Source organism: Micromys minutus (assembly GCF_963924665.1).
Source record: "Micromys minutus genome assembly, chromosome: 5".
Lineage (NCBI taxonomy): Eukaryota > Metazoa > Chordata > Mammalia > Rodentia > Muridae > Micromys > Micromys minutus.
The window spans coordinates 36,753,519-36,777,529 of NC_137974.1; the positions used below are offsets into that span (position 1 = coordinate 36,753,519).

A 24,011-nucleotide genomic window follows, 5' to 3' on the forward strand; every position below is an offset into this window, starting at 1 on the left:
GTTAGTTGGAGAAACAAATTCTTCATGGAAGGAAATGCAGGGTCAAAGAATGGAGCAGATTCTGAACAAAATTCAAAGAATGATCCACCTGGGAATCCATCTCATATGCAGTCACCAAACCCAATCAAGATTACTGATGCCAGGAAGTGCTTTCTGATAGGAGCCTGATATTGATGTCTACTGAGAGTCTCTGCCAGAGCCTTATGGATACAGATGAGTATTTTTGCAACTATCCATGAAGCTAATCACCAGGACCCCAGTGGAAGAATTAGAGTAAGAACTGAAGGAACTGAAAAGTTTTCAAGCCAAAGGAAGAACAACAATATCAACCAACCAGACCCATCTGTGCTCTCAGGGACTAAACCAGGGACACAAGGATCCAGCTGCACCTGTAGCAGAGGATGGTATAGTCTGGCCTCAATAAAAGGAGAAGCACTTGGTCCTGTAAAGACTTGTTTCCCTAGTGTAAGGGAATGTTCAGGGGGTAAAATGGGAGTGGAATTATGGAAGGGAAAGCATCCTCATAGAAACAGTAGGAGGGGGCATGAAAGGGGTGGGAAACTCAAAAAGGGAATACCATTCAAACTTAAATACATAAAATATACAATAAAACAAAAATAAAATAAAAATCTGACCTAGATTTAGTATATACAATAAAGGCTTGAATCCGGTTTGTAAATTGGACAGGTAAGGTGAAACTGGATATGCTTAGTGTATTAAGACAGCAGACTGTGCCAACTCTCTCCCACTCTGTTAACAAAATTATATTAAGAAACAGTATTAAAGATATCATTTTGTTTCTCTTTCCTCTGCCATCGTGTGTGCTACACCTGACACAACCTCTCTGCATGTCGTCCCACAAGACTTTCAGAATCAAGCGATTCCTGGCCAAGAAACAAAAGCAACATCGTCCTATTCCTCAATGGATTCAGATGAAAACTGGTAACAAACTCGGGTGCAACTCTAAGAAAAGACACTGGAGGAGAACGAAGCTGGGCCTGTGAGGAGTCACACATGGCAGGACTGAGGGCTTATGTTGAACGGTGGTCATCGATCAGTCCTACCAGATGCATTTTAACATTTTAACCTTAAGACATGTTCGTGTCTAAATTGGGATGTTTGTCCAGTAATAAAATTATGAACCTTCAAAAAATCTCATTTGACTATGGTTTTAGACTCTAATATTGGTGTATCATTAATAAAAATTGATAAACCTCATGATACTTCATTATATTCATTTGATGAAGTTTGGGGCAAATTGCTTCCTCAGTGAGAAAGTCTTCTTCAATTGTTATATCTTGCAAAAGTGATGCCCTTTAAAGTGGCTGACAAGAGAGAGTTTTGTTCTCTTCTCCAGAGGCACAGAAACATAATCCAACTCCCCTTGCAACTGACATTCCTGGCAGATGCAGATGAACCTGTCCAGTGATGTGAGACTCAGAAAAAAACCTGCAAGGCTGTGATGTTCTTGGCAAAAGTCTCCAGAGGGACTGGACATATGCACATACAAATCAACTCCACATTTATTTCCAAAAGTAACATAAAGCTGGCTAAGATTTGCAAGCCAAGGAGGCATCTAAACAGAGAGGAGACATCAGTCTTATTTTCTGTACATTCACAACCCTACTTCCTTAAGCCTATTGATATTCCCTAAAGAAATGTAAAATACGGATTTTTTTCTCATTACATTAAAGAAAGTAAAAAGAGAGAAAATGGAGAGGATTCTCTCAAGTGTTTTTGAGTCCATTACATGCTGCTCTCAACTTTGCTGAAGATATCCTTTCACTCTATACCATAAAAATGAGAAACAGCAAGGGCATAAGGTCTAGAGTTGAATGGCTTATATAAATACTGCACATTTGCATTTTCGCTCTTTTTTCTTTTTTGTAAGCAAGCATCCACCCCTATCATTTAGCACTTAATGTTTCTGCTAAGAGACTCAAGAAATCATCCAATGTCGCCTAAATTTTTGTTTGGTAATATGAAAATTGTGAATTTTCAATTTACTTTACTTCCTTTTCAGAAAGACAAAGTAGCTCAGAGGAGAATTGTGTGTGTGTGTGTGTGTGTGTGTGTGTGTGTGTGTGTGTGTGTGTGTGTGTGTGTGTGATGTATACAATACAACCAGATTCATATAGTGATTTTTTTTTCTGGTAAATATCTGGCCACTCTGTATCCTGGAAATTTGAAATATGACAAAAATATTTTTGTTATGAAAATAATCTGTGCTTTAAAAATTATGTCTTATCTGTTTAATAGCCATAAGGTCTGAATGTGAATTCTTGGCTAATTGTATACATTACTTACAGAGTTAAATATAAAGTTCCATATTTCTTTCCTTGTACATTGAAACTGTTTAGAACAGTTCAATTTCTATTTTTCACACAGCTTCCCCTAAAAACTAGAGCAAGAATCTAAGGAAAGAAATCACTTCTTAGACATTGACAAATAAATTACATGATAACTGAGCTGCAGTTTCATTTTAGAATCAGAAAGAAGGAAATAGAATTAAATTCTGGCTTGATTGAGCATTTGAGATTTCTTCTCCTAACACAAGAAAACATGAAAAGCAATATTTTAGAATGCCTATCTGTACCTGCTGTTTATTTAGTATCTCTTTAATATATTAGTAAGGGGTGGATAAGTGCTTACTTTTAAAAGACAGTGTAATGATCAAGTTGAAAGTAAAAAAAAAAAAAGAGGAAAATTCCATCTATTATATATTCTTTATTCACAAGAACTCAATGTTCTGATCTGAAATACTCACCACCCACTCATGCATGTCACCAGAAGAATGTCTGCTTTACTGCTAGAGAAATGCTTGTTCTGCTAGCCAATAATAAGATTTGTTAGTGATTCTAGTCAAAGCAAAGTATCATTTATATCCTATTTGATCAAGACATTTATTATATTTAAATATCTATATTATTTAAACATATGAATCTAAATAACATAGAAATATTTTTGTGTGGTATTCCCTAGAATACATGTAAAATTTGATATTTAATGTTTTTTACTGAAAAACTTTATATTTTGAAAAACATTTATGAAGTCTTGAATGCGTAGAACTTGAAAGGACTATGATTTGGGAAACAAGCAAGCTTATTGTCACAAGCTTAAATAATATATGTCCCTTGTCTATTAACAGTCAATTATATATGAAAACCTTTATTATCAGAAAAATTGTCATGCTTAAAATATTTACATTTACATATAGAGAGACACATATATATGGATATGAGAAAATAATAAAAAATTTTTCAGTTGACAATCCAATAATAAAAAATGATATTATCAAAAACTTTAGAGAATGCAAACCATATAATAGTTGACATTTTGTTAACTATTTTTGAATACCAAATTAGCATTTTATGTCCTATAACATTAGTGTACTGAATGGCACTTCATTGGTCTGCATTAAAGGAGAAACTGACACATGGGCATCATCCTGTTGCACAGAATATAGTATAATATACAATCTAGCATTATGCACTACATTTCCATTTGGGAAATTAAATTGTCAGTCCCTGTGAAAATAATTAAATCCCAGAGTTCTACATAATGATATTGAAATTCATTTCTCTAATAAACACATATGTGGGAGGAAACATATAAGGAAGTTTTTGTTGTTGATATTTTGTAGAAAGTCTAATTCCTGGACGAGGTCAGTGTGGCATATAAGGTGCAACACAGTGAACAAAAATGTTCTTGGAAATGCTACCTCAATCACAGTTACAAAATAAAAGCACATTTTGACAAGTGATCTGAGGAGTGCATGAAAATACTTAAACTGATGTTAAAAGGAATATAAAATCTATCTAGAGTTTCTTCAAATTGTACATTTGAGATATTTTCAAACACAAGGAGTTCTATTATTTAGCTGTATTCCAATAGAGTGGCTTCATTTTCAATGACCGAAGATGTTCATATTAATTAAGAGCTTCCAGCGATTACTTCTATCTCAGGCACATGGACAGAAACAGATGTAAGGTGGATTCATTATGTCCTGTTCACTCTACAAATGTGAAGTAAATGCAGCTGCAGAGGAAGGTATTGGGTGACTCAGATTTCAGCTCTGTTCACAGCCCAATCCTCTGTTATGTAATAACTACATTGTATCATATCACAAGAAAGTAAATATTGCATATGGTCCATTAATGAAAAATGAGGCAAGGGCATCCAAAAAGCTAGTCTTCAAAGAGTTGTCTGTGTTAAGCATAGGCATTATCTAAACTAAATCAAATATTTTATGTTAAGTAATGCCTGTTCAAAGCATACTTTATTTTTAAAATCAAGTATTCTTAGATGGCTCAGAAGTTTATTCAAGAAAATGGGATAATCAAGAGATTAAAACAAGTTCTGAAGAGAATTTGGGTTTCCATTAGCTTACGTCATGTTATACATATATTCAGAGCTTGAGTTAATGAAATAATGAGGAATAATGACTGAGGAATAATGACTAAGCCTACACTCTATTCATGAAGCTTGATCCAATCAAACACTGGAACTCCCAAACTGAACAAAAGTAAAAATTCAAATATATGCATCTAAATAGAAAGATATAAATTAGATATAGAGATAGAGAATTAGATATAGAGATAAAGAGAAATATACAGCAGAGATAGATTGAGATGATAAAGATATATTTGATAGTATTTTAGACTTATTCATTTAAAGCACAAGAGCAAAGACATGTGCACATACACACACATATGAATATACACATGGATGAACATTCACACATGCCCACACAAACATGTGCACATGCGCAAACACATAAACCTTTTTTCAAAGCACAGTCTCTACAAGCAAATTCTCGATTCTAGAATTTGTAGATTTGTTTCTGTGATACAATAAAATCCTATTTTCCAACATTTCTTTTCTCTTTCTAGCTCAGGAACAACTTAATTACATTTTAAATAATAACATTCAGGGCATGCAAGTGATAAATCAGAGCAGCTACTCATTGCAGGGTAAAATATTAAAAAGGTACTATTGCTTCCAGTTCCAAGGGGTCTCACTCTACAGAAGCTCTCAGTCCAGGAGCTGTTCCAATGTGGAGGCAAGCACCCCGTCTTTCTTTACCACACAGTCCCCTAGATTGTTAGTTACCAAGCCTTACAGACACACATCTCATTCTGCTGATCCTGTGCCATATCTACATACTCCAGCTGCCTCTCAGCTATCACATTTGCACAATGTCCTCCACAGCCCAGTAAAATCATGACTCAACAATCAGTAACTTATCAAACAGATTTATATGTTAAATTATCAATCTGAGATCCATCCGCACAATAAGCTTACAACCAGTTGACAAAGATATAAACCACCCACCTAGATAAGATAAATTGACCTATAGAAATCTGGCCCTAGAAAGTATACATATCTAACTATGGCTACCTCCTTCCTAGATATGTTTTTTTCTACCTTCTCTGCCAATGATATGCCTTGCTTTATCCTGGACCTGACTTGTTGCGTGATGACATCATCCTACAGCTACCCAAACAGAAACAATATAAGAGAGAAGGTAAAATGCCATTTTATTTAAGTTTAGCAAGCCAGAAAAAGCCTGTGGAAGAATATGAAAGCCCACAGTATAAGAAAATGCATCTAGGAAAAAAGATCATGATGAGAAGTTATCACAAAACTTACAGTTACTTCATTGTGGCATATACTGACAGCCTTGGTTTTTCATATATTCTCACAAATCATAAGACTCTAGGTGTTTATGCATTTAATTTTTTTCAATATTTAATATAATTAATTTTGGTAATAATTTTGATTTGAGTAGAGCTGGCATAGGAACCTTTGTTTCATTTTTATTTGATATTTTATGTATTTGCATTAGAAATGTTATCCTCTTTTTCCTCCAGAACCCCTCCATCTCTTCCCCCCTCCACCTGCTTCTATACGGGTGCTCCCAACTCCTACCTCCCTACACTGGCATTCTCCTACTCTGGGGGATCGATGTTTCACAGGACCAAAGTCCTATCCTCCTATTAAAGCCAGACAATGACATTCTCTGCTACATATGCATTTAGAGCATGCGTACTCTTTGATTGGTCATTTAGTTCCTAGGAGTTCTGGGGGATCTGGTTGGTTGATGTTTCTGTTCTTCCTATGGGTTGCAAATCCCTTCAGCTCCTTGATTCCTTTCTCTGACTCCTTCACTTGGGGTTCCTGTGCTCAGTCTAATTGTTGACTGTGAGCATATGTTTTTATATTTGTCAGGCTCTGAAAGATTCTCTCTGGAGACAGCTATAATAGTCACCTGTCAGCAAGAAATTTTTTGTATCTGCAATAGTGTCTGAATTTGGTTTCAGTGTATGGAAGGGATCCCTAGGTGGGCAGTTTCTAGATGGTCTTTTTTTTTCAAGGCCATGACTGGCAAGGATTAGAATTACTTTACAACTCTACTGCATTGTATTGCTTTCTCAAATACCAGCAATGCTTTATTTTTTTTTTTTTTTTTGCTTTCTGCAATAGTGATCATAAATTATAATATGAAATTTCATCTTACTTTATTGTTTTTCCTGAGGGTGTTAACTTTATTTTACTGTTTTATATCTGATGTAGAACAAAGTATGCTCATCTCCTGAGAAATAATATACTTCAATATTCCATTTTATGTAATTGAAAGGTCATCTAGACACAAAGTAAACTGAAAAGTTCAGTATTAAATAACAGCATAAATAAAATGTGGCTAACAGATTTCGACAGAACACTCAACACAAACACCAAAGAATATCCAGTCTACTTAGCAACTCATGCATCCTTTTCTCAAATATCTGGACACTAGAAAAAAAAAATCTTCACATGTAGGGAAAATGTGAAACAACTCTATGTATCCTGTCTGGTCAAAATACAATAACACTATCAACAGCAAAGAAATCTCTAAGAATTACCAAAATTTACAAGAATTAAACAGAACATTACAAAGTGATGACTTAGTAAAGAAGAAAGCAAGAAACCAAACAATAGTTATAATTAAAGAAAAAGTAAAATATATAATAATAATAATAATAATAATAATAATAATAATAATAATAATAATAATAATGTTTTAAAATTATTTAATAAAATGAAAACAAAAGCAATGAACACATTTAAAATTATTTATCTAATTTCACATATTAAAAATTAAGAATAATCATTAATGGTGAAAGTCCAGTATGTGGAAAAATAAAATAAAAATAAAATCCAGTAGATAGTACAAAATAGTAAAAATGTGAGGATGAATGAATGAAATAGAAACAGAGAAAAAATACAAATTGTCCACAAATTACAGGATGTTTTTTAAGAAGAAAAAGGTCTGTTAACATAAAGGAACAAAGTCATAACTCAAGTTAACAGTACCAGAAATGAAGAAGATTATGGGAATCAAAAAAAGCAGAATAGTATAAGAGTATACATCACAATTTTATTCCAGAAAACTAAATCATCTAAAAGAAATGGGGACATTTCTAGATGGCTCTCAATCACCAGAGTTGAAATATGAAGATATCTACATCTTCAATATATCTGTAATAAATAAGAAAAGTGGAAAAGTAATGAAATAAAAAGAACCTATCAACATCAACCTGGATTAAGAGCAGACTTTTCACAGACTTTCAACAATGACCTACAACATATAATTCTTTTATTGATGAAAATAATAGAACACAGCAAAAGAAGTGTTCCAAGATACTTCTAGAAAAGAAAGGCACTATATTACCAAAATCACATACAAGTATGCCTTAGTAACAGCAACACATTGATGTTAATAGTCCTGATGAACATAAATGCAATAGTTCTCAATAAAACATTTTTCTAGCCCCAATGAGGCACACAGAACCAGATCATTTACCAGAAGCAAATAGGCTTTATCTCAGCTATACAGTGATAATGGAGTACAAGTAAGTCAAAAAACGTAATATCAAATAAATTGATCTAAATATAGCAATTATATGGTTATTTTAATAGATGTAGAAAATAGCACATGTGCCATAGATACAGTAAAACTAGAGAAAACCTAACTCAATATACATACATACATGCATGTGTATATATGTACTCACAGAAACATCCTCCTACTTTGAGAAAATATCAGATATTACTTAAAATCAGAAATGAAACGTGAAGTAATATTCACCCCATTCATCTTCAGTATCTTGCTTGAAGTACTAGCTGTAGGAATAAGCTAGGGTAAAAACAAATCAGAGAAAAAGCAAAAGAAAAGACAAGTTAAATTATATCTGCAGGTGCTTAAGAAGTGGAAATGACTACTAGAATAGTTCTATAAAGAAACACTACTGTCAGAAAGTAACAGGATATAAAATAAACTTATAAAACTATAATCTCTATGTATTAAACACAGTCTGAGAAAGTGATCAAAAATACACTCTCATTTAGTCTTGCATCAAACAAAAGTTTAGGAACAAACCTACAGAAGGAGGAGAAAGACATCTACAATGTCAGAGTCAGCCTTGAAAACACATACAAATAAGTTTTGGTTATATAGAATGTTTTCCCTAATTACTCCCATATTATTTTTGAGTCTAATTTGGGCTACCCATATATTCTTGGTGATGCAGTCTTTCATTGGAGCATGGACAACGTAATAGGGGAAATTCTTTTCAAGAAAACTGTCCCCAGCATCAATCAGTTACCAATCAGGGACTGAAGTACATGCTCACTTCTATGTTCTGTAGTTAAATTTTTCCCGTGTGTTTCAGTGTTCTGTCACAATAGTTGTAGTTTAAAATGGCAGCTTTCTTGTGTTTAGAAGTCTGTTTCACTGTAGTCAACCACTATATTTGGCTTAATCTCTATTCCATTTAAGGAAGAACATTCAGTAGTCCCTGTAGTCTCTTATTCTGTTTGTCTTGAGCAGTGGTGGGTTACTCTTTCTCTTTTGTATGTGCCTGAGTTGTGCATGTGTGTGTGTGTGTGTGTGTGTGTGTGTGTGTGTGTGTGTGTAAATCAATATATGTCACATGTCAATATATTTGATGAGGGTTAAGTAGAGATGAACTAATTCGGGAGTGTAATGATAACTTATTAGGAGTCTGTTTAATATTATGCTATTGAGATATTCCATTTTGTAACTAATCTTCTATCTATTTCTTCCCAAGCCTTGGCTACAATAATAAATGCTAGGTGTTCCTTTGTTTTGCAATCAAGCATTTTGTATTAGTTCTACACCACCTTCTCTTTTACAATGCATAACAATGTATTAAATACATGAAAATGGAGGCTATGGATGAAATACAATGTTGACTGAAAGTTTCTTCAGCCTAATAAATTACTTTATTACTATTTATTATTGCCCCTGTAAATATTCTGGAAGTGGGCACAGGAAACTGGGCTATTTGCAAAAGATCACATGATGCCCTCTAGAGAAGTTGCTTTTTCATTTTGTGTGTGGTTTTTTTTTTTTTTTTTTTTTTTTTTTTTTTTTTTTTTTTTTAGCTCATATGACCATGACATCTACAGTCCAGGGTGGAATTATAAGAACTGCCTTCTAAACTCATACCAGACAGGCTCTTTAAGACCTACTTACAGTACTTGATGCTTATCTAAATCAAAATTTCAAAGACTTTAACTTTTTTCCAAAGCTTTATATGGTCAGGTTCTGCATAGCGACTATATTCTCTGCTGTCAAAATCTGCACTATTTACCTTTCTGTTGCTGTGATGAAAACACAGTGCACAAAAGCAACATATAAGCAAACTTTACTTGAACTAACATTTTCAAACAGATAAGGGACATCCTCTCTAAGAGACATATAGATAGTACCAGGAATGATATTTGTAGAAAGCTGAAGAAAGCTCACATCCAAAACCAAAAGCATGAAACAGAAAGAATAAAATAGAAGCAGTTTGTGGCTATACAATATGAAAAAAATCACGCCAAGAACCATAATTCTTCTAAAAATCCTGCACTTCCCTAATCTCAAAAATGCACCAGTGAATAGGGATGAAGTATTCACATAACCAAGCCTGTGGGAGACATTTCTCTTTCAACCACAGGATATGGTATGGATTACCCTTTTACTTCTGAGCATTCTGCACTCTCTTAACTTCCTTAATCAATACCTTTATAGTCTACATTGATTTCAGCACTGCTCACCTTAATCACTGCACACTGAAAATAGAAGGCTCTCTGATGAGGATTTAGAGATACATTAATCTATGTGTGTAAGAATGAGCACTCATGAGTCAGTTTAATTCTATGAGCAGTTAGCCATGTAATAGTATTTGGTTTTGTCACAGATCTATGACATTTTTAGACATGGGTCCCTAGCCTTTCAATAAACCATGATGTATTAGTCAGGGTTTTCTGCAGGAAGAAAACTAAAATAATGAGCAAACATATTCAGCCTGCTTTACAGGCAGCATTTCGGCAGTTCCAACAGTAGCTCTATCCCAACCAGAAAGAAAAAGAATCTCATAATTTTTTAGTTTATAAAAATGAGTTTCTCACTTGGAGTTCAGTCTATGTTGGAATACCAATGGAGTATGTTAGAATAATTGTTTTGCAGAAACAAGTTAGACTAAGCAGTCATGACAAATAAACAAAAAGCAAAAAAAAAAAAAAAAAAGTTTCTCTCTTCATGTAATTTCATGTGAGGTGCAATCAAAGTTGTGGTCCAAATTTAGGATGGGTAGTTCCATATCAAACATTCTAATCATTAAAATCCCCACATGTTTGCCTAAGCTGCTTTAGATGATTACAAATAGTCAAGTTGACAATCACAATTAGTCATTACACAAGAGGTTAGCTACCTTGTGATGGCCATACCACTGTATACTTTTGGGCATGTCTTGCCAAGTCTGGTTATTGCAGCTCTCGGGATTAAAATAAGAGTGAGATTATTTGTTATTGTTCTTTTCCAACACCTTAAGAATCACCTTTCAGCGCTCTGAAAGAAGGGGAGTACTGCTGAAGCTTGACATCTCCGTGATCTTTTGTTCAACTGTATAGGATTTTCAGCACTAAGGTTTTACAAACAAGTTTTGAAGGATTACCAATAATACTGGCAATTACTTATTATATTTGGGATTGTATGGGACCTCAGCAACCAACAACACTAATAAATGCAACACGTTTCTACAAAGGGCTTTTCATGTTGTAGTCTGGGATGTCTAGAAAGAACATTGTAGGTTACTCTCTCTCTCTCTCTCTCTCTCTCTCTCTCTCTCTCTCTCTCTCTCTCTCTCTCTCATCTGTCTCTGTCTGTCTATATATATGTGTGTGTGTGTGTGTGTGTGTGTGTGTGTGTGTGTATGCTTGTGTGTGTGTGCATGCATGCACTTGTGCATGTGTGTGTTTTTTAAAGTTGTATCACAGTAGCATTCTAAATTACTTTTTAATTGTTTTTAATAACCAGTACCTCAGCACCTACTACAACTTAACCCTTCCTGCTGTGTTACTTCCCTGTAAGCCTTAATGCCCTTGGACTCTATCTTCCTTTCCTTGAATTTCCTTCCTTCATTCCCCTTAAAAATTGCTGGTTTCTATGGATATTCCACAAAAAACATATATCTGAAGATTCAAATGCAATATCCAGAAAAGAAATGAAATGTGCAATGTTTCTACTTCCAACTTTTGATTACCTCATTCGGAGTAATGTTCCAGCTCTCCCTATTTATAAAATTTGTAGTTTATTTTTATAACTGAATAATATTCCACTGGGTGAATACACCATAATTTTCTCAGCAATTAGGAAATTGATATATATCTTAGCTACTTTAGTTTCTTGGCTATTGTGTCTAAAAAATGAAGTAAACATGATTGAAAAGCTACTTCATTATTGATTTACAGAGGTTTTTAACTATATGCTCAAGAATAGTATAGCTAGACTTTTTGTGGAAAATATTTTTTATCTTTCTGTGGAGTACATATTCTGATCGCAATAATGGCAATAGTACTAGCATTTCTATACGTTCCTGTTTCCAAATGTTAATGGAATAATGTCAGTCAGTAAACAAAAGCACACACAAAAAACACACACACTTTTATATTGACATCTTATATACATATATATGTATATGTATGTATGTAAGTATAATGCGTGTATATATATATATATATTGAAGTTCTACATATAGAGATAATTTTGTTGTTTTAACTAGGGTAAAGTTAAACTAACAACATATATTTCCTGGTTGCATAAAACTGTTGTACTTTAAAATGTATATTCCTTGATCATTTAAATGATCCAACTTGGAAACAGTGAAACTTTAAAGGAGAACACTACTCCCCAAAGATTTCACAAAATAGAAAAATGAAGGAACATTTCCAATTTATTTTTAGAAAACCAGTATTGTTCTCATACAAACACTAGACTAAATCCAAAATAAAACTGTAAGGTTATATCTCTGATGAATATGGAAGTAAAATTCTCAACAAAATACTTCCAAAGGAAAATCAAGAACATTTCACAAGACTGTCTATCCTGTTAAAGCTGGCCACAAAAAAGTGATATATGATTGGTTCAACAAATATATGCCAATAAATGTAACCCATCAGATAAATAAACAGCAACAAAATTAATCAAATGTGCATTTCATTTTATTCAGAAAAAGCCTTTGACAAAAATATTCATGATAAAAGTCCAACATAAGCTAAGAATACAAGGTGTGTGTTTTCACATGCCAAAGATAATAGGTAAGATGTCCAGAGAGAACTGAGTATGTATGTCACAGAAGCCCATTGCTAAATAGAGAAAAACCCAAGCATTTTCACTAAAGCCCGAAAAAAAAAACCATGCCCATTCATTTATCTGTTTAATATAGTACTTACATTTTAACTAAAGTAATAAAGCAAGATCAGAGTATATAGTAGATTTAAGAAGGAAAAGTCTTATTGTTTTCAGAAAATATAATTTTATATATACAAGAAAACCTTAAAGACTTCACTATGAAAACTCCCCCAGCTTATAACCACATTCAGTAAATAGAAGAATAAAAATTTAACATATAAAACCCAATGGTGTTACTGAATGCTATTGAAAAACTGTAAGAAAAAAAGTCAGAGAAACAGGTCCATTCATATAGTCTAAAAATAAAAGAAAGTATCTTGGAGTAAATCTCGCTGAGGAAATGAAATGCTTACATAATATAAATTCTAAGGTTATGAAGAAAGAATTAAAAGAAAATACAGCCAATGGAAAGTCCTCCTTTGTTGTCTTTCTGGCAGGATTAATAATGCGAAACACACAGATTCATCTCATCACAATTCAAACACAATACTTCAACACTAAAAATAATCTTAAATTTTATGTGTAAGCACAAAAGACTCTAATATCCAAAACAGTTCAGAACAACAAGAACAAAATAAAAATTGGGGAGGTTATTCCCAAACAAAATTTCAAGTAAAAACCTAATATTAAAAATCAGCATGAAAAGGGCAAACAAGCTGACTCATCAATTGCTGAACTAGAATTTACCACCCACATGGAATCTAACATTTCAACATCATATGTTTACTGGCAATGGGGTTAAGAAGAGAGTTGAGCAAAGACAACATTGTCAACTAATGGTTATTGTCAAGCTGGGTCACAAAGTGTTAATCCCAAACCCAATCTTTAACACTTTTATGCACAAACCTAAAGATCAAATGGACTAAGGACCTCAGCATAAAACCTAGAACTCTGAATGTGATATAGAGAATGTAGAGAATGCATTTGAACCCACTGCTTTATATCACAGACATTAAGAATAAAAGTTAACAATTAGGACCTCATGGAATGAAAAGGCCCTGTGAAGCGAAGGATGCCATCATCCTAAAAATGAGGCATCCCATAGAATGTGAAAATGCTATGTCCAGGTGTACATCTGACAGAGGATTCATGTTTAGAATGCACAAAGGACTCAACATCAAGAAAACAAACACTTTAAAATCTAGTCATAGCTATACAGTTTCTCAAAAGGAGACTCACCATCACAATTATTGGTAATACAATAACAAAAGTAATAATGCAAATTTGGCACTTGTCAGTGTCAGATAACTGAAAACCCTATGACATCTCAGAGCAGTTCAGACATATTTTGGTCTAGAATGGATATTAGCCAATATTCTCACAAGTAATCCCATTTGCACACTATATCTGAATGTCCACTCTTCCTTCACTCATTTTTTCTATCCATCAGACATTTGACTATGTGTGGATTCTGAATTATGGCATTTTAAAAGTCTGAATCAGAGTTTATTTTATTCTATTATGTTCTATTTTAATTTTTAAAAAATAAATCTTGAACCACTGTGCATTTTTTTATTTTATTATTTTGTTCCCTTTCTTTTATTACACAAGGCCAAGGTCCTGGCTCTATTTGTCTTGATTTTGATCTAGACCATCCATTCATTTACCAAATTTGACATTTTATATAATGAAGAATCATTCTCTTTCTTCTTAATATTTAGTGTTTAAAAGTTTGGGAACAAGTTTCAAATTTTCTAATTCATAATGTGATAAACATGCCTATGCATACCCCAGATAAAACTACTTTCAACCCTATATAGTGTTTTAGACATCCATGGAGCCCATAAAACCTTAACTCTGAAGGTTAAGAACTTCCTCCAAGGGTGTTTTCATCTGTTTCCTTAGTTAAGCCAAATAACAACAACAACAAAAATGGTTTCTCAGTTTCTCTCTGATCATCCCTATAAAATCCCAAATGAGACTAGAACGTTCTCCTCCAAACTCACAACCCCAAGTGACTCACTGTTCTCTTCTGAGCAAATCTTTTGTAAGGTGCCAGGTTTAACTACCACTTCTCACAGGATGTCTTGCAGGATCTGTTCTAGGGCTCTGTTAGCTTCCCTCTATAAGATACGAGATTGCATAGTTAATCTAAACTCTCTAACACCAAACTGCACTGAGAAACACAGATAACATGAAGTTTGTTGTTTTCTCTTCATTACCAAGATATTAAAAGTTTATGACAAATGCTTTTGAGATATTAGCTATTAACTTTTTGTTTGGTGCTTGTGGTAAATGTTATGCTTAAAAGAAAATCATGTAAGTATGTTATTAGTGTTTTGGTATTCTATGACATATGAGGAACTTAAATACATTTTAAATTGGAAAGAAAGCAAGGAAGATTTACTGAAGAACTAAGAAGATGAAACAGAAGAGTGAGGAGTGTCCTATCAGGATTTCTAAGCAGTTAAAAATACTTACTTATCATATTCATTTTAAACCGAGTTAATTTTACATATATAGAATTTACTGGGCTGAGATAAGATCATATTTTTTTCTAAATCTAAATATTTTATGTTAGTCCTTTTATACTGGTGACGATTTCATCTATAATTGCCACATAGTTCTCCTAATGAGGCTATTGTTTCTTTTGTTTGAAAAATATTAATTTATTTGATTACGAAATACTGTCTCAGACCTCTTCAGAATAATGTATATAGTTTGATATGTGTAATTGCATTACAATTTATTGCATACAACAATTGTTTAAACATTTATATTAAATATTATAAATCAAAATTATTAAACTTTGTTTTTATTTCTATGATTATTCATAGTGCATATTTAACTTGATTCTATCCATTCTATTATAGTGAATATCTGCTAGTTATTTAATATGAGCTTTGTAAAAATCTAGTGTTTTTTTACCTACTTGGTATGAGGGTTAATAGTAAATGTGAAAAAGCAGAGATTGACTACCACTTCTAAAATCTAAAAGTCAAAGTTTATATAGTGGGTTTCTAAACCAAAGAAAATAAAGAATACAAAAACAAACATAACATTTTATGATGAAAACTTATTTAATTCAACTGTACAGAATTCAAGTCACATGGGGTCTAAAAGCCTGCTTTGGGCACATGGAGATCCAATCCACTGAAAGGCTGTCTAATGGGTAACTGTTAAGTCATGACTATAAGTTCTTTAGAAAGAGGAAATAAAAAAAATAAGGAAGAGATATGTTGATAAAAGAGAATTTATATCATTTTATTCGGTCAGCTAGCATTCTCCTTATGAAGAATACAAGGAATATTACATCTGTAGTGTATTTTTTATAACATCTGTAAGTGGTTAACTACCATCATTTCCATTTAAATAGTAATATGCCAACAAAGTTAGGACACTTATAAACTGCATTATGGTTAAGACTGGTCTGTGGTGAAATTATATAGAGTAATGGAGGTGGGGGCGTTAACATAATTTCAGAAAAAGCTATTAAAGAGTTTGGCATTTTTACATGCAATTTGAAAATGATAATTACTCTTTTAGGCTACCTTTTACATAATCTATTTGCACATTAGTTTCCTTGATATTAATTTATGCTTGGTGTTAATATTTGCATTCTTCCGAGCATTTTACATTACACAGAAGTGGGTTCAAATTAAAATATAGGAGAACTGTCATACTAGCCTTTAAATTTTCTCTGCTGCATTATTTAATGGTGCTTTAAAAATATTTTCATTGGTCCTATAGCAAATATTTTCAAAATAAATTCTTATAATATTATCTCTACTAAAACAACAAAATATAATAATCATTGGAAATATTTGATTCATTTTGGAACCAGTAATAAAATTCTCATAATAAAGTCTATAATTTTCACGTAGTTCCATAATGTTGTTATTATGCCTTTTGGGTACAGAAATATTAATGTATTTGATTATGGAATAGACCATATTCAGAGTATTGTATAATATTTCATTGTACATTGCATTACATTTTATTTCACACACATACACGCACACACACACACACACACACACACACACACACGTGTGTGCACACAAAACATTTCTGAATCTGAGCAGACTGAAGAGCTTAGAAGATAAGAATATGTGTTGGTTTGTGACTGAGCCATGAACTGTACGATCAGACCAGTCTTTGAATTTTCTTCTGACACAAAAACTTTTGCAGCACCATTTTCTTGCTAGTTCACAGTTGTCAGTTTCAAATCTAAGATCAATTTCAAGGCAGGCCCAGACAGACAAAAACATTCTGAGCAAAAGGACCTTTAAAATAAAGTGAAGCTGTGAAGAATTTAAAATTGTCCTTGAAAGCTCGTTTCTCCAGTGTAGGCGATTGTTAGTGTGTTGAGGTGGGAGAGGGTGGGTAGGAGGACGAGCATCCTCATAGAAGCAAAGGGAGAGGTGATAGGAGAGGGGAGAACCAGGAAAGGGGATAACATTTGAAATGTAAATACATAAACTATCCAATAAATGAAATGTAAATACATAAATTATCCAATAAGAAAGGTTAAAAAATTGACATGTAGGACAATTGTAGCCTTCTTTACTGGAGAACAGACCAAAGTTCATGACACACTGATACCACTGTTAACTGGGAAACATCATAAATACCAATGAAAAGTATGTTCATGAAGTTCAGAAGGCTGTATTAAAAAAGTATTATAAATGAAAGGGCTATTTTTATAAAGACATTCCACTTTCCTAATCAATGTTCTTAGTTGGTTTACATTTTTTGTCTTTACATTTCATGTTTTGTACATGAAAACAAGTCAAAATTTAATATAAATATATATATATTCAAGTATATAAAAATTTTAAAGATTTTAGAAAATTGATCAAACTATTCTCTTCCTAAAAAATTAGCGATCACATTTTATTTACAAATAAAGATTTAGTTTAATTATTTTAATATATGATGTCATGTGTCATGAAATAAAAATGACATTTAATCTTACTTTGAAAAGAGTATTTTTCTTCATGCAGTCAGAAGTCTAAAGGAACTCTTAATTTTTGTATCTCCAATTTCTCTAGGACCTAGACATGATTCTTTTCTGTATTAGAATGAAATTTCAAGATTTTTTTCATTAGAAACTTACAAATTCACTTTCTTTTTTAAAAAGAGAAACAAAATGAAAATAACTTTTTGGGCACTTTAAAAGCTAATCTACAAGATTCAATTTCTTTTACTTGTCAAAGTCTTAATTTTCCATTTTCTCTTTCTCTGCCTTACCATGCCACCAGCCTTAAATTGTCAAGTTCTATCTTGTACTATGTGTTTTCTACCTCAGGTCCTGCCTTAGAACTCTATGATTATCAAGTTTTAAGGAGAAGAAAGCATGGTTTCTACTCTTCTGATGGATGAAAAACACTATCAGTGCAATACAGCTTATTGTCGGGCTTTGGCGAAAATGGACATACAGAAATTGTCTCTGTTGAACCAAATGACAGTTCTCAGAGGCTGAAGTCCAATTTCTAAAGCTCTGCAATGTCTTCTTAAAATATGTCAAACTAAAGGCTCAGATAGAAAATAAATTATTTCTAAAAGATTCCATCTCAATACCACTGGGCCTTTATAATTTTATTTTTTTGAACAACTTTATTTTAAAAAACAAAAATAAACAAATTTTAAGCATTTTTGCATTAAAGTATACGAATACATTTTTGTCAGTGCTTGGCTTTTTTTTCCCAAAGGATTGATAGTGTGCATTAAGGTCTTACTAGTTACAATGAGCATAAAGTACATGTAAAACAGGATGTCACCTGGAATTATTAAGTTTTCTTGGTGTGTAAGGGTTGAGCATAATGTTTTTTTCTTTTCTTTTTTCTTAAACTTCTCACAGTCTGTGAGTTGTTTCTGGGGTGTTCAGAGCTTTCTGGGGTTAGTTTGTTTGTTTCTATTTATTAGATGTAATGTAACAATATGGGGCTTGAGGAAACAAATATTTTAGTGCTCAGAAGAGAGTTTGTTGCTCACCCAGAGTACATAAATATCTCAGATTAAGATTATCTCAAACACACACACACACACACACAGAGAGAGAGAGAGAGAGAGAGAGAGAGAGAGAGAGAGAGAGAGAGAGAGAGAGGGAGGGAGGGAGGGAGGGAGGGAGAGAGAGAAAATGAGAGAGAAAGAGAGAGCACAAAATATTAATTGTACTAAAATATAACAAGAAGTGTTAAACTAAACTATCATAAAGATGCATTATACACTTAACTATATGTATGTGTCACTATGTGGGTGTGTGCACATAGGCTCAGGAGCTCACACAGACCAAATTAATGAGTTGCCCTTGAAGCTGTATGTATGGACGCTGGGAATTATCCGGACTGATCACTAGGAAAGAAACAAGGGTCTCCAGAAAAAAGAAAAAAAAAAAAAAGAATAGCACATGCTTTGCCTAGGAGCCATATCTCCAGCCCTAGAAAAGGCAAGCTAAAGTGACAATGATAACATAACAATAGGCAAAATGCTTGTGACTCTGCATAGCATAAGCACATTAAAATTTACCTTCAGATCAAACCATATTGCCCATGTTGATTTCCATGAATATCAATATTCTTTCCTATAGTTGCTCTCAGAATATAAACCTTCAGAAATATAAGTACTGAAACCTACTGTACAGAATTTACTAACTCTTACAGTACAAAACACAGATTGTAATTGTTATTCTTATTTTTGTACATTTTGCTTTAAAACCCTTTTGACCTATGTAAAACAAGCTGGACTCAAACTCATCACTCTTCTGCAACAGCCTGTAGAATGCTGGAGTTCCAGATATACCCCTCTCCAGAAAAGCTTTTAATTAACAAATAAATTGTTCTCTTTACTATTCAATAATATATAATTTTTCCATAGCAAATAATTTAAATATTTTTAATAATTATATTGAAAGCACAAATGGCAAATAAAACTGTAACAATATGTATATATTTGCTGTTATTGCATGTGATTAGTGACCTAAACTTAATTGTCTTTTTCTTATACCTTGAATGAATGTAATAGGACTAAAATTTTAAGTAGGATGTACTCATATTATTATACAGGGAAAGCTTTCTAAATAAAAATAGGTGTGTAATAATATGGTCAGTGGACAGTTTATGTATCATGTTGATTAATAATATAGGTTTATAATGAGGGTAGTTAATACATGGTGTACTGAAGTTTCTACCAGAAATGTAAGCAACTATCTCAAATAAAATAAAACCATATGTAATGAGTTTGGTGAACAAGAGTGAAGACCCGAGCTTAAATTCCTAGCATCCATGTTGAAAACAAGGAATAAATTTATCCACCAATAATTCCAGCACTGGGATTCAGGGTGACAGGATTCTAGGAGCTTTCTGGTCTATAATGAGCTTACAGTTTGGTGAGAAATCCTGTTTCAGAAACATGAATGTATGCTACAAATAACCCATACTGACATCTTGCCTCCATGAGAATACAAATGCATAGGTACACTTGAATATGTGTATCCACCCCCTCCACAGACACACACAGTGAGAAAGAAAGAGTAAGACAAAGAGAGATAGAGACAGAGAAAGAAAGAGACAGAGACAGAGAGACAGAGAAACAGAAAGAGACACACCTTCGTATATGTGTATCCACAGCCCCACACACACAGCGAGAAAGAGCAAGAGAGAGAGAGAGAGAGAGAGAGAGAGAGAGAGAGAGAGAGAGAGAGAGAGAGAGAGAGAGAGAGAGAGAGGAGGGAGAGACAGAGAGACAGACAGAGAGACAGAGAGAGACAGAGAGAGACAGAGACAGTGAGACAGAGACAATGAGACAGAGAGAGAGACAGAGACAGGGATGGAGATAGAGAGACAGAAAGAGACAGGATGAGACAAAGATAAAGACAGACAGAAACAAGCTACAAACATAAGGCTAATGAAAATATTTTAAATTTGTAAGCACACCATAGCATCAGTAATAGTGACAGACCTTGGAACCTCCCCTTGAGCTAGATACCTATTTGGACAGGTCACTGGATCTCCTTTTTTAGTTTTACTATGCAAGGGTGGAGAGAGACACATTCCTAGAGCACACTGTCCAGGCAGCCTCACAAATAGCTGAAAAACAGGTTCAATAGGAGTTTATTTCTCCAATGGCCTTTTTTTGCATTGTCACACTTCTCTTGTAGATTTATTTTTCTACTAGGACACTGGAACTGGACTCAAATGGTATTCATGTTTACCCCTAATTTACCTCCCCAGTTATATGTTAGCTATAGTTTAACAGAATTGAGGAAGACGAATCATTATATCTTCTAACAGTTCCGACCTTATTTCAGTTTGGGGTTCTGAACATAGTCAACACTTTTCCCACAAGGCACCCTACCTAATACAGCAAGTCACGGATTCTTTCCATCCATTTAGACTTTCAAGCAGAGGACACACAGCTTCATTGAAATTTACATCTGAATAAACACTGATTGACAAATCCTGTACAATGAACTGGCAGGCAGTAGCCACCTCTCATTACTTATTTTTCCTAATTTTAGGATATCCAGGTTATGATATGCCATGACCCCACTCACAGATACATGCCCCGGAACCTTGCATCAAACTGAAAGCCAAAGCGTGATTTGAGGAGACTGAAGAAAAATTATGCTTTTCATGATTCCTTATCAATGGAAATTTTATTTGGAGAAATTTTGGAAGTCACACTTAGGGTAGAAAATCGTATTTATATATATGCATATTGCCTTAATGTTTACCCACTTTGCTAATTCATGGAAGTTAATCACAGAATTAATTTTGATAAAAGAACATGTTGTTATAGATAATGATATTAGGCTGAGGTTTTTGGCTGCTAGAACCGAGAGGAAGTGGCAGCTTTTAAGGACAGGAACAGGAAGAAATAGCCCTTTTTAAAAATGTGTTGCATGAACAGCCTGAATGTGGGAGAAAATATGACTAATGTTTGTCAATGATGCCAAGGTAAAGTAGTTAAAAAATGAGCATGCTATCAAATGGAGAGAGAGGAGGGAATAAGACAAAGACAAGCAAAGACAGATGGACACACAAAAGAAGAGTGGTTGGTAGATAAGTTTGGCCAATGAATGTCCTGGACAGGAATACTTTAGAGTACCTAAGACGTAGACCTTAACGTCATCTTTGTTCAATGCAAGTGAGAAACAAACGGTGTACACAAATTATTCAGGATGGGAGAAAAGGCTACCACTAGCATGTTTTGAAAGCCTTCACGCAGTTAAATATACAAATTAATTTTGCACTTGGACAAATTCAAAATTATGAAAAAATATACCATATAAGTATATAGAAATTCTAAGGAAATACTAAAGAGATACTTTAAATATAATGTTCATTTTTATCATCCTAGAGATTGTATCTGCTCAAAGTTTAATCAAAATAACAAACTGTACAGTAAGGGTAAAACATGAAGGCTGGAATGTGATTTCTTGACTATTTCTAATCACTGAAATGTAGTAAGGAAAGCTAGAGGGACTTTCATCCAAGATTCTGTATTAAAGTCTAGTGTTCCCAATCATGCTAGAATCTTTGCAGTCATAAGTGCTGGGAGAACATATTTAACCATTCAGTAGAGCCAGAGAAAATCTGATATTGTGTTGCTCTAGGTTGGTACTCTGTGTAGTCTGAGAGCATGATTAGTGGTCCTAAAAACACCAGTCTCCTTATGCATGCTGGGGTTTTTCAGGGATAAGACTAATGCCATCTCTGGAGACATCACATCTCAACATCTATTTAGCCATTCAACTGATTTCAAATGAATGCCAACCAATCTTTGAGTGATTAATCAAAATATAAGGGACTGAAAAATCAAAGCAAAGCAAACCAAACCAAACAAAAACGTTCTCCTTTGAAGCTTAGGATCTGAATCAAGAAGTCACAAGATACAAAGTCTGTGCGTTTTATTCTGTGCTACATGGTACTGAATATACTGGAAAAAATAGGTATTGGGAATAACTTTGGATATTGGGGACCAGAAGAGACTGTGCCTCTGATTTATTAACAAGCTATTACATTTGCACAGGGAGAAGGGTGATGATAAATAACATGGGTTATACAATAAAGCTGATCAAGAAATCTGGGCATTTTTCTTCCTCTTCTCCCTGGAGGGTAAGCTACAGAACAGGACGTAGTCTACTTTCAGAGCAAATAACGGTGTGTATTCCTCTGCAGGTCACGTTAATTTGAGGGGTTAACACTGCTTGGACGAATGTGTTTGTTTGTTGCAGTTCTCTGTGTGAAGGAGTTCCTGTGTAGGTGCACATTTGCCAAACATGTCAAAATGAGCAAAGTAGCTCCAAAGACAGGACTGTGAGCATTCATACAGCACACTAAAAGAATCTGAGTAGCTTTCTTTGGGTTTCATTTAAGTGCACTCTGATATATAAAGTACACTGTGTGCATGCTGTGGTGTTAAAGGTGCAGCCATCTGGTTGCACAATGGGATACCAGTAGGGCACAGAGGGACATGCTTCTGATTTTGAATCAGAAGGCAACGATTTCCTGGAAGTCGTTTTGTGGTTCGCATTAGTTTTAATTGTTACTAATTTGCTTTCTGCAGACTTAAGGGTACAGATAGAGAAGGGAAATCATATGTGCATCCTTTAACTCCTTTTAAAAAGTGATATAGGAATGGATTCTTTTGAAATTTAAAGCAGAAAGGTTAGTGAAAAACAATACTAATATATCACTTTGACAAATGTTGAAAGGTTTAAAATTACAAATATGTAATTTCTAAATAACTAAACCAGACTGAGAGACTAAAAGATTTCTATCAGTTTGAGGAAAACCTATGATTCCAAGTGAGTTCTAAGCCAGCCATAAAGCAGGCCTCTGTATCAATAATAAAAAGAAAATTTTTTATATTTATACCTTACATATTTTGACAAAGAGTATATTAGTCAAATTTTGTTCATCATCAAAAACACCTCTAGATAGTGATTCAAGATAATTTATTTTACTCTTGTCTTCAATCACTCAAGGTCAATGAGGCATCATACTAGAACAGCCACCCAGATGTGTAGTTTTATAAACACATCTATAGTCAGATTCTCTCATATAAAAAGATTACACTGAATATGGCAATATATATATATATATATATATATATATATATATATATATATATATAATGTTTATATTTCAGGTAAATGGTTTTTAAAGTAAAAAGGCATGGGGGAAATTAAAATAGGACTTATGTATATGAGAAACTATATAAGAGATTTCAAAAACGTCTGTGTTCTGCCTATTGATCTGTATTTAGATTTATTGGTACCCCAAAGCTTTGATGAGGTACTTTCCTTAGCTCTGTTTTG

General features: G+C 33.6%; 1 protein-coding gene across 1 annotated transcript; it reads left to right on the plus strand.

The window, feature by feature from the left end:
• Window positions 1-848: 848 nt before the first annotated feature.
• On the plus strand, window positions 849-1,004 carry LOC308421047 (large ribosomal subunit protein eL39-like; the record flags this gene model as incomplete). Its single annotated transcript, XM_080917338.1, has 1 exon — window positions 849-1,004. One exon carries the CDS (start codon window positions 849-851, stop codon window positions 1,002-1,004), a length of 156 nt encoding a protein of 51 aa, XP_080773464.1.
• Window positions 1,005-24,011: the final 23,007 nt, after the last annotated feature.